The 16,803-nt window shown below is 31.1% G+C and overlaps 4 protein-coding genes and 1 long non-coding RNA gene across 6 annotated transcripts; 2 read left to right on the forward strand and 3 right to left on the reverse strand.

The window, feature by feature from the left end:
* Window positions 1–551: 551 nt before the first annotated feature.
* On the reverse strand, window positions 552–893 carry LOC118644814. The gene is made up of 2 exons (XR_004962592.1): window positions 756–893; window positions 552–637 (listed from the first exon to the last, which is right to left on the reverse strand). It is a non-coding gene; the product is annotated as an uncharacterized LOC118644814 (long non-coding RNA).
* Window positions 894–1,046: 153 nt separating this feature from the next.
* LOC105841158 (transcription factor Adf-1-like) lies at window positions 1,047–2,889 on the forward strand. The gene is made up of 3 exons (XM_012688302.3): window positions 1,047–1,441; window positions 1,893–2,243; window positions 2,497–2,889. Exons 1-3 carry the CDS (start codon window positions 1,297–1,299, stop codon window positions 2,844–2,846), a joined length of 846 nt encoding a protein of 281 aa, XP_012543756.2. The 5' UTR covers window positions 1,047–1,296; the 3' UTR covers window positions 2,847–2,889.
* Window position 2,890: 1 nt separating this feature from the next.
* Window positions 2,891–4,586, reverse strand: LOC118644813 (protein ALP1-like). 2 transcript variants are annotated; one of them, XM_036284427.1, is made up of 3 exons: window positions 4,040–4,586; window positions 3,531–3,940; window positions 2,891–3,326 (listed from the first exon to the last, which is right to left on the reverse strand). In XM_036284427.1, exons 1-3 carry the CDS (start codon window positions 4,390–4,392, stop codon window positions 2,968–2,970), a joined length of 1,122 nt encoding a protein of 373 aa, XP_036140320.1. In that variant the 5' UTR covers window positions 4,393–4,586; the 3' UTR covers window positions 2,891–2,967. The 2 variants fall into 2 exon arrangements, with proteins under 2 accessions (XP_036140320.1, XP_036140319.1); XM_036284426.1 differs by having other exon boundaries at window positions 2,891–3,940; window positions 4,040–4,585.
* Window positions 4,587–5,096: 510 nt separating this feature from the next.
* LOC105828306 (minor histocompatibility antigen H13) lies at window positions 5,097–8,177 on the forward strand. The gene is made up of 6 exons (XM_012666602.3): window positions 5,097–5,323; window positions 5,642–5,752; window positions 5,828–5,910; window positions 6,070–6,244; window positions 6,328–6,821; window positions 6,911–8,177. The coding sequence occupies exons 1-6, from the start codon at window positions 5,132–5,134 to the stop codon at window positions 6,987–6,989; spliced, it is 1,134 nt and encodes a 377-aa protein (XP_012522056.1). The 5' UTR covers window positions 5,097–5,131; the 3' UTR covers window positions 6,990–8,177.
* Window positions 8,178–8,641: 464 nt separating this feature from the next.
* Window positions 8,642–11,607, reverse strand: LOC105828222 (proteasome subunit beta type-2). The gene is made up of 3 exons (XM_012666495.3): window positions 11,396–11,607; window positions 9,278–9,634; window positions 8,642–8,901 (listed from the first exon to the last, which is right to left on the reverse strand). The coding sequence occupies exons 1-3, from the start codon at window positions 11,484–11,486 to the stop codon at window positions 8,726–8,728; spliced, it is 624 nt and encodes a 207-aa protein (XP_012521949.1). The 5' UTR covers window positions 11,487–11,607; the 3' UTR covers window positions 8,642–8,725.
* Window positions 11,608–16,803: the final 5,196 nt, after the last annotated feature.

The raw sequence follows: 16,803 nt of genomic DNA on the forward strand, positions 1-16,803 counted from the left end.
ATAATCTCAGTATATTCAGTAGGAGTTGCGAAGTTCAGTCGCTATATTCTAAGTTTATCTTGAGGATATATCAAAATGACATTCTACTGAGACGTTATATGAATGTTTTACGTATATTCGGTATGATCACAGTACATTACGTATGAGAGTATAATATTCGTACGATATCTGGTGCTGTCTGGGTATATAGGACATGTACCCAAAATATTTTCTAAAACGTCAAAATAACGGCTTTTACTACCTGGGATAGTCATAAAAATGACGTTAAAATGTCGTCTTTATTAAATGTAACCTAAAAACCTATGTTTTTTCATAAAAATAACAATAAAATACCGTCAAATGTACGATACTAGCTTCTTGAAAATGACGTCAATAATATGAAAATAATGACGTATTTTTGACGTCAATATATGACGTCGTTAAGATGAGACAAATGTACGTCAGTTTTACGACATTTAGACGTCATTTTATCTCGACATTATGACGTCTGGTTCGTCATAAAATGACCAAAAAATGCCGTCAATTAGACGTCACCTTGCTACCTGGGTTTATGTTTCTATTTTATTTTGCACAGATTTTGTTTCTCGGCTGACAATGATTTTAATATGGAAAACCAGATTTCAATCATAAATCTTGTCTGTCAAGGCACATCAAAGAAATTGAAAATTATTATTACTAATTAATTTAATATAATAAAAATATAATTTAGTATAGTTTAATATATTAATATATTATATTAAAATTTCTTCTCTTACATATAAATATATAAAACATTTTTTTTCTTGTTCATCTCTATGTACTTAATATTCAGTTGTAATTTTTTAACATTAATTTCAATTACATGTTACAATTTAACTTAATATTTATTATTTTGGCGCGCGCATATGTCAAAACGTCTCCGAATACTCGCGGAATTACTACTTAAACAATGTTACTAACCTGTAAAAATTGAAATTGAAATGTCTAGAGAATTTTGTTGGTACCAACATTTTCCCCATCTAGTTTTCGGACTAATGTCGTGTAAAGGTTGGTTTATAATAGCCGTAACCGTTAACTTAGGCCGGTGCCGTAAAAGTTGAAAGATAGGAAACCCGTACTACCGTTTATAATAGTTGGCCGTAATCTGTTATTTTTGGCCGTAACCGAAAAGTTGACTCAACTTTATCTTTACCGGCCTACGGCCAGTGAAAGCAACGGAAAAGAATTGAAATCCATCAAGGGAGTCGAAAGCACATAACCTTTTGACATACAACATACGTGATATAGTGGTCTATTAAAAAAAAAAAAGTAATAGTGATGAATGTACAAATAAATGACGCGGATTTAATTTTGTGGGTCGAACAATTTCGGCATTTATACGACAAGAAAGAAAAAGATTATAAGAACAAAAATGTCGTAGAAAACTCTTGGCAATTTATTGGTAACAAATTGAATGCATCAAGTGAGTATATTACAATGTATTTGATAAATATTAATTATTATAGAAATACTAACATGAAAGTTTTTCCTAAATTTCTGTTCGTTTTGTATACACAAATAAAAAGTTAGGTTATTTTGTTAGAGAAGATATAGAAAGTTTGAATTGTGATAAATGACTGGTTTTCAATCACATTTATAACATTTTCAATTAAAATTTAAAAAGATAAGTTAGAGAGTCCACATTTGTTATTGTTTTTTTTTTAATAATATACATTATACGAATTAATAACTGTCGTAGGCTCTCTAGCTACTTATCTTTTTAAATTTAAATTAATTGAGCCTTTTCAACATATTTTTTTGTCCTTTTCAATTAGTTGAAGTACGTTGAATATATATGTCTCATATAAAGTTACATAAATACAGATGTACATACTTGATGGAATGAGTATTAAATAATTATAATTGTTATTTAGGTTCTGAATGTAGAGATCGCTGGATTGCCTTGCGGAATCGATTTTCAAAAGAACGATGCAAATTAATACGATCAGGATCAGGAGCATCGGATCAGAAAGAATGGCCATTAATGAAAAATTTGGCATTTTTACACGAATGTGTAAAACGACGGAAGACATTTAGTAACGTCGAGTCACCATGCAAAGACACTGAAGATTCTTCATGTTCTATGCTATCAAATGATTCCTATGCCAAAGATTCTCAAAATTTGGCTCAAAAGCATAATGCTGCTGAAGAATTAGATTATGAAGATGTTCAGTACCTTGATGAAACACCAAATGAAAATGTGGAATATCTGAACGAACAAACTGGTTTGCAATTTTATTTTAAAATTTTGTAATTTTCTTTACGTCTTTGGTTTTATAGATACTATTATAATAAACACTTTCGGTTGTAGCAATTATAAATGTTTTACGTTGCAATGTATAGTTTCGTAGAGTGATTTTATACTGATGATTGATTCTTCAAATTATACTAATTTACTCTCTTTAAATATTAAAATAATTTGTTTCAATTATAAACATAGTAATAATACATTAAAAATAGTACTAATTCAATTTTCAGGTACACATAAGGATTTTGACGACGTATCGATGGACGAGACTTCACAAGAAACCATAAACCGCACTTCAAGAGAAACTACTCAATCACCTGCAGCAAAACGCTCGCGCTCCAGATCTACTACTCCGAGTGACAAAGGTTCCTCAAATAAAGCATCTTTCCAAGCCAAAATGGATGAAGCCGTAGATATTTTTCAAAAATTTGTAACTGAAAGAAACACTTTGACTGCGGAAGATAATTCCTTGAAAAACTTTTGTAACTCAATATATGCTGACTTGAAAAATTTAGACAACAGACAATTGATACATTGCAAAATAGAAATCATGCAAGTAATTGCCAAATATTTAGAGTAATACATATATAATGTAATATAAAAATAAATCGTTTTATCCTAAACTTGTTTTGTACAATTTTTATTTGCTAATCTAAGTATAATTTTTATTCATTAGTTTCGTGCTCTCGTCTTTATCGATGTCACTCCGGTCTGGATCCTCTTGAAATATGTGCCCACTGCCAAGGAACTGCTCCTTCATGCGAAAGATAATGTGCCATTCTGTCACGTAGAGCAATCATTGATCTTGATGGATTATTCGCACCCATGCGTCCTATTCTTTGAAAACTATTATCAATTTGTTCTTTTCGAAATAAGCCTTCTGTAATATGACCATTTCCTTGAGCAGTGTCAGAAAAATTTGAAGGGCAATACACTAGCTGTTCGGCATCTTTTTCAGAAATGCGCAGAAAATTATGTAAACATATTGTGGCAGCGGTAATCCTTTCTATATTATCAACTTCGCCAATGATATTATTTCGCAAGATTCTCCACCTCGATGCTAAAATGCCAAATGAATTTTCTATTGTTCTCCTTGCTCTTGATAATCGGTAATTGAAGATTTGTTTTTCTTGATTTAAATTCTTTCCTGGATAAGGTCTTAGAATATATGGTTTTAGAGGAAAAGCCTCATCTCCAACAAAATAGTATGGAAAATCTATATCTGTGTTCGGTAATGGTGTGTTTGCTGGTAACTTTATCTTACCGGATTCCAATCCTCGGCCGAAGACTGACTCCAAGAATACTCCACCATCACTTTGCGAGCCATATGCTCCAATGTCTACAAGTGTGAATATGTAGTCAGCATCACAAACAGCCATGAGGACGATGCTGAATGTTTTTTTATAATTAAAAAAAGCAGTTCCTGATTTTTTGGGTGCCTGAATTGTTATATGTTTCCCATCGATTGCACCGCAACAGTTAGGGAGATTCCATTGTCTGTAAAATTCGTCCGCTTTCTTTTTCCATTCTTCGACTGTTGGTTGTTTGCAATATATGGAACTAAGAACATTCCATATTACTTCACAAGTTTCCTTGACTATTACAGATACAGTAGTTTTTCCAATCAAAAAGGACCATGCAACTACTTGCATACTGCAGCCTTGAGACAAATAGCTGCAATAATATAAATTATACATTATTCTTTACATCGAAACTAATATATATATAATTCTGTACAAGATATTATAAAAATTAGAAGATTTTATCACTTACAATAATGTAATAACTAGCCTATGTTCCGGACTTATAGGCTCACGTCTGCTCCACTTTATTAATTTGTGTCGTATAAGTCCTAACAATTTGTAGAAATTGGTCTGCGACATTCTTGTATATTTAATAAATTGTTCATTATCTACTGTCGCCATGTCTTTAAATAAATTATGAAAATGTCCTGTGTCCTTCCTTTTTTGATTAATTGGGCGTACACTCCAACGGCGTTTTCTCCTTATTTTTTTAACCAACGGTGCGTCTTCATATGCAGTGTATGCCAGCCCCAGAATTGATAAAAACATTCCACACACAATAATTTCAGATAAATCCATTGTTTTTATGTTCGACAAATCCATTATTTTAATTTAAATTTATTTATATAAAAAAATATAACTTTTACAGGGTTATGCGTTTTACGGTGTGACTGCGACCGTAACTATTATAAACGCCCCCGACTGAACTATTATAAACGCCCCTTTTACAGATTACGGTAACGGCCTCTACGGCACCGGCCTAAGTTAACGGTTACGGCTATTATAAACCAACCTTAACCGGTGGCCGCTCTCAGGGTGCGATCCCATGAAGCGGATTATGCGGAAGCGGAACGAGCGGATCACCAATCGCGGGATCATTCTAATAGAACTCTTTCAAAGATTCCGTCGAAACGGTCCTATGATTGGTGATCCGCTCGTTCCGCTTCCGCATAACCGCTCCATGGGACCGCACCCTCAGGGGCCCGATTCTTGAAGTCATTCGCAAGAGAAACGTATACGCAAATACTCGCTCTAACAGAAAATTGTAAGTTTATTGGTTAATAGCCATACGATAGCCAATAAATTTCTAACTTTTCTGTAAGAACAGAATTTGCGAATACGTTTCTCTTGCAAATGAATTCAAGAATAGAGCTCCTGGTTCCTCTCTGCCTGAATCAAATTTTAATAACTTAGGGATTTTTTTCCTGATTTAGGGATAAAATACGGGGATTTTTATTTTTTCTATGTGGTAACACTGGCGGCAGCACCGTCGTGCTCGTGCCTCGTGACTGTCCCAACTCCCAACTCCCGATGCCCCAGCGATTGTGTCGACGTATTCAAGATGGCGAGCAGGGTGAGCGAAATCATGGCACAGGCAAACGAAAACTTAACGGAATACCAAAATGCAAGTACAGCAAGAACACCGTCGACGCCCGAAGGAATGGCGATTGCGTACGGTAGTCTCATTATTATGGCCATTTTACCGATTTTCTTTGGTAGCTATCGTGCGGTCAAACACCATAAGGAACAGCAGGTTAGCCACGGGTTTTGACATATGTTCTACACATACTTGTATCCTTACGAAATCTCTTTGTTTCCCATATATCACTTTAACGCTAGTATTGCAACTATTTATGATAGAATTCTTCGTCGTAGTCTTTGATATTTGTCCATTTTTTTCGAATGTAAATTGATTGCTTGAAAAATTAAGATTTATTAAAATCCAATATCCAGTATTACCATGTAGCGCAATGAGATGTAGAAATAATGCGATAATGGTAAAATTACAATGTTGTGTACCATACATAATTTTCGTTGATTTTCTTTCACAATTTTACATTCTATTTTGTAGCAATTGTATAAAACCAGTGGCGAGCAGCCTGACACGATGTCCCGCAGAGAAGCTGCCATGTTTCCTCTCATTTCTAGTATTACTTTAGTTGGGTTGTATATATTATATAAGGTAATTGGATCTTTATGTATATATGTTCCTTTATTATTTAAATATTTGAGATGACAATGACAATGATTTTAACAGGTATTTGCAAAGGAGTATGTTAATCTGATATTAGCTGGATATTTCTTCTTTCTTGGTATTTTAGCCTTGTGTCATCTTACAAGGTAACTTAGTCTTTTGCGTATATTTATAAATTTATTGAATTGAAATTCTGATATATATTTTCAATGAAATATCAATTTTAATTATTAGCTAAACTTTTTTATTGTTTCTAAGAGAAGGAGGAAGGAGTATAAATAAATTATCAAATTATATAATTTTAGCCCATTGATTTCGTCATTAGTACCTGCTGCGATTCCAAAGACACAATATCATATTTTATTTACCCAAGGAAAGGATGATAAAGAAGAGCATGTAATTAATTACAAATTTAATCTCCATGACATTGTGTGCCTTGTGTGCTGCTCACTTGTAGGTGCTTGGTATCTTTTGAAAAAAGTAAGTGACGAAAAATTCAGTAAAGATGTAGACATAGATTAAGACTTAACAATTCTATTATGTTATTATCTTTTTTTTTTCAGCACTGGATAGCTAACAATCTGTTTGGCATAGCATTTGCCATTAATGGAGTCGAGTTGTTACATCTCAACAATGTCGTGACTGGGTGCATTTTACTTTGTGGTCTTCTGTTTTATGATGCTTTTTGGGTGTTTGGTACAGATGTAATGGTGACAGTTGCAAAGTCCTTTGAAGTGCCCATTAAACTTGTGTTTCCGCAAGATCTCTTAGAAAAGGGATTGAATGCTGGTAACTTTGCCATGTTGGGATTAGGTGATATTGTATTACCTGGTATTTTTATTGCCTTACTCTTGCGATTCGACAACAGTTTGAGCAGGAAGACCAACATCTACTTCTATTCAACATTTTTTGCATACTTTATGGGATTACTCGCCACCATGACGATTATGCACTTATTTAATCATGCACAACCTGCTCTGCTGTATTTAGTACCTGCATGCGTAGGCACGCCATTGCTCTTGGCGTTGATCAAGGGAGACCTTAAGGCGCTATTTTCGTAAGTATTTTCTAAATCCTCGTCGTTATACGTCACATTCGTTTCTTTAATGTACATACAAAAAAAAGCTTTTTAAAATTATATTTCAGATATGAAGATCATCCGTCACCACCTACGAATGTGCGACAATCTGAACAGACACGAGTTGAAGTGAAAAAGGATAAATAATAACCTAATTTAATGCAAAGAGCACACAGTGCAATTTACGACATTATCCTCTAATTATCTTTCGAGTTCATTGTGCGTATGGAAAAGGGAAAAAATAAGTAATAGTTAATAATTTGTGCTCAGAACATACAATCACGCATTGTAAAATACAATATTTTATAATTATATCTTGCATGTGCATAAATTGCAAGATATATCGACATGATTCACAATGCGTTCGCGGATATTGTTTCGCTCTGAAGAGGAAGAATCCAGAAGGATTTAGAACTGTGATATCCAAGAGCGCCATTTCATTTGCATGTAAAAGAAAATCTTTATCATTTATGTATGGTATCGATGATCAACGTTTCGAGATAGTGCAATAGAAAAAGGCACTGTTAAAAGTGTTAACGATAAAGAATTTCATTGTTTTATTGCTTGAGAGAAAGAAAGAGTAGAATAAAAATACTTTCAATTGATTTATATTTTGTATGCAGTATGTACGATAGACTGCTATAACGAGTCTACTTGAGTTTTGCGTGTTTATGGTGCATTGTATAATTTAAAATTTTTTAAATTTAATTTAATAAAAGTTTCAATTCTACTAATTCCAATTATCTATAAGTTTTTACTAATATTCTAGAATTTCTGATAACTTTTTTACCATGTGTGAGTGATAATCACAAATTGTAAATGTAAAAATAATTTTGTTTCTTTGCGACGCATTAAACGAATTAATATTAAGTATCAGGAAAAAGAATAGGCCTCGTCTACAATGAGTTGTAAGGGAGGAGTCCCATGATGCGGATTATGCGGAACAAACGGATCACCAATCGTAGGACCATTTCGACGGAATCTTTGAAAGAGTTCTATCAGAATGATCCACTCGTTCCACTTCCGCATAATCCGCTTCATGGGGGTCCACCTTTAGTCGTTGGCCGTAAAAAATCTAGCCAATCACAATTGATCTTAGAGAAGAATAAGCGAACATGATGGTTTAAATTTCTTACCAACAACGACTCATTGTAAATGAAGCTTAAGAAGTTATTTCCTATGAAATTATTATAATGAGATGTTAAGCATGTATGTACATACAATATTGTACTTGTAGTACTCAAAAACATACATACATACATACATGCGCGCGCGCGCGTGTGTGTGCGTGTGTGACAAATATTTAATGAATTTATTAAAATAAATGTATTGAAATAATGTATGTGTATATAAATTAAAAACTTGTTAAAATTGCAAAATTCTTTTCGATTCATAAAAAAATTGCAACTATAATGAATATGAAGGAGTTAATATTTGTCACTTTTTATCCACTATTAGAAATTGTTTATAAATGTCACAATATTCTGAATTTTTTGTATTCTGACAATTTCCTATTTAACAATTTTTTTCTGTATTGTCTATTCCACGATTGGATTCAATCCGCGATGCTGATTGGTTCTCTCGCTGCGCTTACTTCGTGTTACGAGAGTAGTCATTGCGATTGAATTTTGACAGCTGTCAAATTTGTATAGATGATTATCTATACAATTATGGTAATTTATTTTTGAAAAATAAAAAGTAGCGCGCGCGAAGCGCGTGTCTGTGGTGTAAGAATGAAAACATTAAAACAGTGATTTTCATAACATAATGAAAAAAATGTAAAAGATTATAATCATTGATTATTTTATCATCAAATTTTACATCTTTTATTTCTCTCTCTCTCTTTCTATAATGGAAATATTTTCCTACAAAAAAAATTTTCTTTATACTTTAGCAGCACTTTCCACAGCCAAGTTTTCAGCAGTGATTGGTTGCATATCTTTGATTCCGTTCTTAGATATCTTTTGAACTTTGAAATTTGGCAAATTAACAATTAATCGCTTCTGAATTTCTTGAACGCATTTCTTCAATAACGTATATGCCTGCTCTTCGGTGCAATCTACAAAAATTATTTTACATTGATATTTTCTGTTTGATATTGATTCATTTACCGTCTTGTAACAAATACGATTGGACGCGATAGTGTCTCCACTGATACAGATTAAAGCCATACAAATTGATATGTATAAAAATGTACGTTTAATATAGACATATGGATTAGTTTTTCATATGGATGCAAAATTCTCGATATATTCATACTGCTTAGTAATATATATTTTGTTATTTATATATCGTTTTATTATTTGAGATATTTGCATTTTACTTTTATATTCATTGTCAGATTAGATCAATGTCTTTGAATAATGGCTTTAATGTACACCACTGCATCGTTAGTACATCCAACCAAATTTGCTATTATTTCCAACATGTCTTACCATATTTGTGATATCTGTCTAAAACAGACATAGAAAACATTCCGCCATATCCATGAGTCGCATAAGGGACTTTTACACAAGATGCTAAATAGTCGATAAAGTATAATTCTGGTCCTGAATCGTCGTCATATCCAGCCAGTAACATATTGACAAAGTATGGAGTCCTGCTTCTAAGATAATCAGCTAAATTTCTCCTTGTGAAACACGCCGCAGCTTTAGGGGATAATTCATAGCCGTTTCGCATCTTGTATAGCTGGATATTCTTTCCAATATATTCTGAAAACTGTGTAGTATCACCTGATTCTCCAGATATAGCCATGACAAGCTTATTAGAGATCTTGTGGATTTTGTGTTCATCTGTAAAATGTTTATTAATAGATTAATAATTTCCAATAAATAATTCAAAATTTGTATAATTTTTTTACAATTGTTTCATTAAAATTATTATAATTATTTGTTGCAATGATAATTGAATTCATTATTAATAACACAGGCACACAAAAAAAGAAAAATGGTCTGTCCTTGGGACCCTACTAGTTAATCTCTATGTATTTTGATACGCTGAACACGAATCTGGTGTTAGAATTATCTCATTTCTTCTTTTTTGTTTTTAAATCAAAAAAATAGCCTAAAAACCTTAAAAATTGCAATTGTTCTGCACTTGGAAAATGAGTGATGGGACAATTTTGACACCGGATTTGTGTTCAGTGACTCAAAATACATAAAGATATCATGGTCTGGTCCGTGATAGAAACCATTTTTTTGTGAGTGGCTGTGCTACACTGTTGCACAAAAAAAATGAATCTATATTATGGACCAGACCATGATATCTTTATGTATTTTGAGCCACTGAATACAAATCCAGTATCAGAATTGTCCCATCACCTACACCCTTTTTCTACGTGCAGCAAAATTATTATAATTTTCAAGGTTTTTTAGGCCATTTTTTTATTTAAAAAAAAGGTAGACGTTAGAGCAATTCTGACACTGGATTCGTGTTTAGGATGTTAAAATACATAGAAATTGACTAGTGGGGTCCTAGGAACACTTTTCTTTTTTTGTGTGCCTGTGTAATGTACATCTAATAATATATGTATTATGCATATTTTACACACACACACACACACATACACACACACAAAAGCACGCCCACATGTGCACGTACATACATACACATACATATATAAAATATACAGGATATCCCATTATAAATGATCATCCCTTTTTATCTCATAAACTACAAAGGATAGACTTAATAAATAATATATCAAATTACTTGGTTTAAATTAAAATCTATTATAAACATAATGATTAAATATAAAAACTATCTATGTTAGAGGACAAAAGAACATGCATAATTTTTTTATGGTAAATATTTTGATCCAACTGGAGTATTATAAACAAACATGTTACACGTCAGTCACTAATGCAACAATCAGAAGTTGGTCACACCATAGAGCTAAAAATGAAAAGGTAATAGTTGCCTTTAAAACTTTAAATTTAAAAAATGGTACAATTTGTAAAATAATTTTGACATATCATATATTGTTATATTTCTTAGAAAAAACACTACAACTTCTACTATGTTGAAATATTAGTATTACTATAAAAAAATCATACATGCTCCTCCGTTCTTAATACATTCACTGCTACTAGGTCAAGGTACACTACTCCCAAAAGAGGAAGTTTTTTTTTAAAGACAAAAAACTTTAGCCCGGGTACCTTGGCTACATGCTACTTCAAGTACATCACACTCGCGAAACGCTAATTTTGTACTGACGAAAGTAATGCAAACCTACTGTGTCATAGATCCATGTAAGAGTATTGCTGCTAAAACTTTGGCGTCATGGATCCGTGCCATGCGCAACAAACATGTTAAACATACATATTTTTTTAGTGATTATTTTGCTCATATAATAGAGTTTAATTCAAACAATTTAATGTGTTAGGTATCATTTGTTAAGTCTCTTTTATTTAGTTCACGAAACAAAAAGGGAGATGGCCACTTATAGACACTCTGTATATATGTATTATCGTATATATATAATAACGAATATAATAATAAGATTTTATTATGATTATCAATAATGAGTTATATAGTAACGTAAAAAATCTTACCGCTTTTCATAACTATAATAGACTGTGTGGTTGTCATATCCGCCGCAACTAGCACGAAATCTTTGCATTGAATACCGATTAAGCACTCCATTTTCGTGCACACGCTTTTCTATCCACTCAAGCAAATGTAAACGACACAGTGAAAGTGCCTGTCACGATAAACAAGTTAACCTCTTAATATAAATATATACAGGCCTGCTCGGTTTAGGAGTGGGGGTATAGGCATACGTAGAAAAGGACAAACGTAGACGTTGAAAAGGGACGGACGATATACCAGGTATTTTCTTCTCTCTCACACGCAGGCGTATGTAAGAGAGAAGGAAATACCTGTTATATCGTACGTAAAGCTGGTCACACACACTTTCCGTAGAACGTAACAGTAAGATTTCGACATGTTGGATTGGGCGACCGTAACAGTAAGCGACTAAATCAAGTACGTGATTGGTCAAAACCTTACTGTTACGTTCTACGGAAAGTGTGTGTGACCCGCTTAAGCCTTACTTCCACCCAGCGGTCGCAGATTGCGGCCCCGGTAGCATACGGTTGTATGGGGAGGGGATTAAGACTAAGAGCAAAAACCAATCATATTAAAGAATAAGTGAGTGCTCAGTATATGATTGGTTCTTGCCCTTAGTCTTCATCCCCTCCCCATGCGACCGTATGCTACCGGGGCCGCAATCTGCGACCGCTGCTCCCACCCCTGAAATTTGGAACAATCCTCGGTCTAGATATACTATGGCCGGTATTCATAGTCGAATCTTATTTAGGCCGGTATTCATAGTCAAATCTTATTTTAAGATCATCTCAAGTAATATCTTAAGATGCTAATACGGCTCTGTGATTGGTTGATAGCATCTTAAGACCGTACTTAAGACGATCTTAAATATAAGACTTGACTATGAATACCAGCCTTAGGCCCGGTTCCACAACTCACGGTTAAATTAACTGGCCGATTATTCCATTGGAATTGACCAATCGTATTTGTCATTAAGCAAAATTAACAAATACGATTGGTCAATTCCAATGGAATAATTGTCCAGTTAATTTAACCGTGAGTTGTGGAACCGGGCCTTAAAGATCGTCTCAAGCAATGTCTCAAGATGCTAATATGGCTCTGTGATTGGTTGATGACATCTTAAGATAGTACTTAAGGGCCACCGCACAAACTCTTTCATAACGCGTTACGTTACGTTAAGTACTCCATACGAACTTAAGTTGTACTTAAAATTAAACTTACATTACGCACAAAGAAACTTTTAACGTAAGTTCTTAAGTTCTTACGTTAAGAATTTCTTTGTGCGTTGATTTAAGTTAAATTTTAAATACAACTTAGGTTCGTATGGAGTACTTAACGTAACGTAACGCGTTATGGAAGAGTTTGTGCGGTGGCCCTAAGATGATTTTAAATATAAGATCCGACTATGCTCTAGTTTACACCGAGCACTTGGTACGCGTATCAAGGGTTACAAGACAAAATCCATAAAAAATGGCGGAGGAATGTTGGCATTTCTCGAAAATCCCTAGGATCCATAAATTTATTTCTAAAAGTTGATAACACTGTCGCGCGTTAAGAGTACGCAAAGGTGTACACCGTGTACGATCGTACAGCGCGCGTCAATATGAAAAGTGTCATATTGTAAAAGCGTATCAAAGATAAATAATAGTACGTATTTTTAAACTATTTCTAACTGTTAGAGTAAAAAGTTTATAATTACAATTTAAATCTAAATAGACCAAACGAGAAGAGATTACAAGGATCCCAGATAGCACAAAATATTTATAAAATATTTATAAGATAAAAAATATTTATAATAAATATTTTGTACATATTTTTATGTCCGAGTTTGTCAGGTATAAAAAAAATTATGATAAACATTTATGAAAATATTAAATAAATATTTATACCATTTTATCAAAAAATATAAAAAATATTTCAAGTTTATATACCATAAATATTTTTCAGTACATTTTAAAAATATATTCTATATATTGTTGATGATAGTTTTTGTATCATTTCTAAATGGTTTATGAAAAATAATTATATAATCTTTAAAAAATATTTTTTGAAAATAAATTTACAATAAATTACAGATGAAAAATGATTTTAGCACTAAGGCTGGTATTCATAGTCGAATCTTATTTTTAAGATCGTCTCAAGTAATGTTTTAAGATGCTAATACGGCTCTGTGATTGGTTGATGACATCTTAAGACAGTACTTAAGATGATCTTAAATATAAGATCCGACTATGAATACCGGCCTAAGATCCTATTATAATCGTTAATTGGTCTATTTTGATTTAAATAGTATTTTTTACGCGGTCTTATTCTTATTATGATAAAAACTTTACGTTTTAATTGTATATGTATATTTATATAATATTTATACAAGATTATTTTGTTTTATTGTGTATTGTAACGATGTTTTAGTAATCAGCGTTGAGCTTCCCTAATGGAAATGTATTACTAAAATTTTTACTGAAAATCCCTCTCAATTGACCCCTTTTTATTAAGATTCAGTAAGATTCGTTAATTGAAAATTAATTAAAATTTATTAAGGTGTCTTTAAGATTCATTAAAATTCATATATTTATTTTAGAAAAGGATTAACATTAAAAAGAAACGCATAAGAAACTCTAGCGTATCTTTATTTTTTTTTTAATTTTGCCCAATAAGATTTGATAATTTATATAGAATTAATAATAGGTCTATATTCTCTCCCTTTTCTTCAATTATGTTCCAAATATCATTTAATTTTATTTCATTTTGTTTGGATCTTTTCGATCGTGTCCAAAAACTGTCGTTCCTCAAAAAGCTTCGAATCTTTCTTTGATGTTCCGTTAAAGAGTCTGAAATGTAAATACATGTACATATAAAAACATATAAAATTTATATTTGAATGTGCATTGTACATACTTAAAAATTCGAAAATTGTTGAATGTTCTTTCAGAGTTTCTTTGAGCTCACGATTATGTCTCTCTGAAACGTTATTTGTCCTATCTACTCTCTTTGGTATACCGAAAATAGACTGGGCTTAAAACCATCTATCCATGTCTTTTTATAATAATTAATAAACGGTTTTAAGTATACATATACAATTAAAACGTAAAGTTTTTATCATAATAAGAATAAGACCGCGTAAAAAATACTATTTAAATCAAAATAGACCAATTAACGATTATAATAGGATCTTAGGCCGGTATTCATAGTCGGATCTTATATTTAAGATCATCTTAAGTACTGTCTTAAGATGTCATCAACCAATCACAGAGCCGTATTAGCATCTTAAAACATTACTTGAGACGATCTTAAAAATAAGATTCGACTATGAATACCAGCCTTAGTGCTAAAATCATTTTTCATCTGTAATTTATTGTAAATTTATTTTCAAAAAATATTTTTTAAAGATTATATAATTATTTTTCATAAACCATTTAGAAATGATACAAAAACTATCATCAACAATATATAAAATATATTTTTAAAATGTACTGAAAAATATTTATGGTATATGAACTTGAAATATTTTTTATATTCTTTGATAAAATGGTATAAATATTTATTTTTAATATTTTCATAAATGTTTATCATAATTTTTTTTATACCTGACAAACTCGGACATAAAAATATGTACAAAATATTTATTACAAATATTTTTTATCTTATAAATATTTTATAAATATTTTGTGCTATCTGGGATCCTTGTAATCTCTTCTCGTTTGGTCTATTTAGATTTAAATTGTAATTATAAACTTTTTACTCTAACAGTTAGAAATAGTTTAAAAATACGTACTATTATTTATCTTTGATACGCTTTTACAATATGACACTTTTCATATTGACGCGCGCTGTACGATCGTACACGATGTACACCTTTGCGTACTCTTAACGCGCGACAGTGTTATTAACTTTTAGAAATAAATTTATGGATCCTAGGGATTTTCGAGAAATGCCAACATTCCTCCGCCATTTTTTATGGATTTTGTTTTGTAACCGGTGTAAACTAGGGCAATGGCTATCCGAGTAATTTTCTCTAGGACCGAAATATATGATAAGCACAGCCATCTACTACCATCATGATTCGTGACAACTCAATGCTGTCTGGTATGCCAAATCAACGTCACGAGCAAGTTGCAAATTGCGAGTTTCGTGAGTTTGTAGCAGGTAATCTAAAAAGTACGATATAAATATTATAAATAATTTGATTGATTATTACAATTAAAAATACTCTGTTTTTAATGTATGATAAGATTATTAACTTTATTAACATAGTAATTATATGTAACACAATCATGTATTTTTAAAGTATTGTCTAAAAAGTAATATTAAAGAGATTATTTTATTTACAAATATTTTTTTGTCTATCAAGTTTCTATCATAACGGTATTGTTTCAAAACATAATATAATATTTTAATTAAACATTGATTCTCAATAAATGTTATTATTTATTATTAATAACTAACATATATATTAGAAGAGTCATCTTTTATTAAACAGATGGTGTTAACACTTTGAAACAAATAAGATAAATGATGTAAAATTACTAAATAAATTATTATTAATAATATTTTTTAGATTACAAGTAAAATAAAAATTTAAGTATAAATATTTTTCTTTCTTGTAACAACTGTTAATGATAAGTTGCATGGTGTTATCATTATTTTATTTAAAAAATCATATATCTTTATGTATAAATATTATGCATAAATATTTTACTAATGTGAGACTAATAATAATGTTTACAATAAATTTTTTAAATTTGTAATGCAAGTGCATAGTAAATTAAGATATACTGTATTTATAAACACATGTTTATAAATACGTTTAAATAAAATAACATTTATAACATTTATTAAGAATCAATGTCTAATTAAAATATTATATTAGGTTTTGAAATAATACCGTTATGATAAAAACTTGATAGACAGAAAAAATATTTGTAAATAAAATAATCTCTTTAATATTACTTATATAGTTAAAACAATTTTTAAAATACATTTATAGAATAAAAACATATGTGAAACAAATTAATTAAAATTTGTATATCTCATAATTATAATAGATATATCTAAACAAACAATATATATATATATATATATATATATTAATATTATAGTTTTCATAATTTTAGTGTATTGTTTAATTTAGTGTATTGCTCTAAAAATAGTTTTATTGCAAAATTAATTATTACATATGCATAATATACCATAAGTATAATTTCTATGTAAGCTGATATGTTTATATATTAAAATTAGAGATCAGTCATCTTTTCGTCACAAAGCAAAGTCATCTTTTCGTCACTAAGTAGCAGATACTAGAATCAATTTTTGGTCATACAAAAAATGCGTGACTATTTCGAATCAAAACAAAGTCATTTTGACTTTTTGTTGACTTTAGTGTGTTCCTTAG

This window comes from Monomorium pharaonis, chromosome 3 (assembly GCF_013373865.1).
Source record: "Monomorium pharaonis isolate MP-MQ-018 chromosome 3, ASM1337386v2, whole genome shotgun sequence".
Classification (NCBI taxonomy): domain Eukaryota; kingdom Metazoa; phylum Arthropoda; class Insecta; order Hymenoptera; family Formicidae; genus Monomorium; species Monomorium pharaonis.

Coding starts and splice junctions, on each gene's coding strand:
- LOC105841158 (XM_012688302.3), top strand. CDS start 1,297: ATGAATGTACAAATAAATGACGCGGATTTAATTTTGTGGGTCGAACAA. Junction 1,442..1,892: donor TAACAAATTGAATGCATCAA/GTGAGTATATTA, acceptor ATTGTTATTTAG/GTTCTGAATGTAGAGATCGC. Junction 2,244..2,496: donor ATATCTGAACGAACAAACTG/GTTTGCAATTTT, acceptor TTCAATTTTCAG/GTACACATAAGGATTTTGAC.
- LOC118644813 (XM_036284426.1), bottom strand. CDS start 4,392: ATGGATTTGTCGAACATAAAAACAATGGATTTATCTGAAATTATTGTG. Junction 3,941..4,039: donor AGGCTAGTTATTACATTATT/GTAAGTGATAAA, acceptor ATATTATTGCAG/CTATTTGTCTCAAGGCTGCA.
- LOC105828306 (XM_012666602.3), top strand. CDS start 5,132: ATGGCGAGCAGGGTGAGCGAAATCATGGCACAGGCAAACGAAAACTTA. Junction 5,753..5,827: donor GGTTGTATATATTATATAAG/GTAATTGGATCT, acceptor TGATTTTAACAG/GTATTTGCAAAGGAGTATGT. Junction 6,245..6,327: donor CTTGGTATCTTTTGAAAAAA/GTAAGTGACGAA, acceptor TTTTTTTTTCAG/CACTGGATAGCTAACAATCT.
- LOC105828222 (XM_012666495.3), bottom strand. CDS start 11,486: ATGGAGTGCTTAATCGGTATTCAATGCAAAGATTTCGTGCTAGTTGCG. Junction 9,635..11,395: donor TATTATAGTTATGAAAAGCG/GTAAGATTTTTT, acceptor AACATTTTACAG/ATGAACACAAAATCCACAAG. Junction 8,902..9,277: donor AGACAGATATCACAAATATG/GTAAGACATGTT, acceptor TAATTTTTGTAG/ATTGCACCGAAGAGCAGGCA.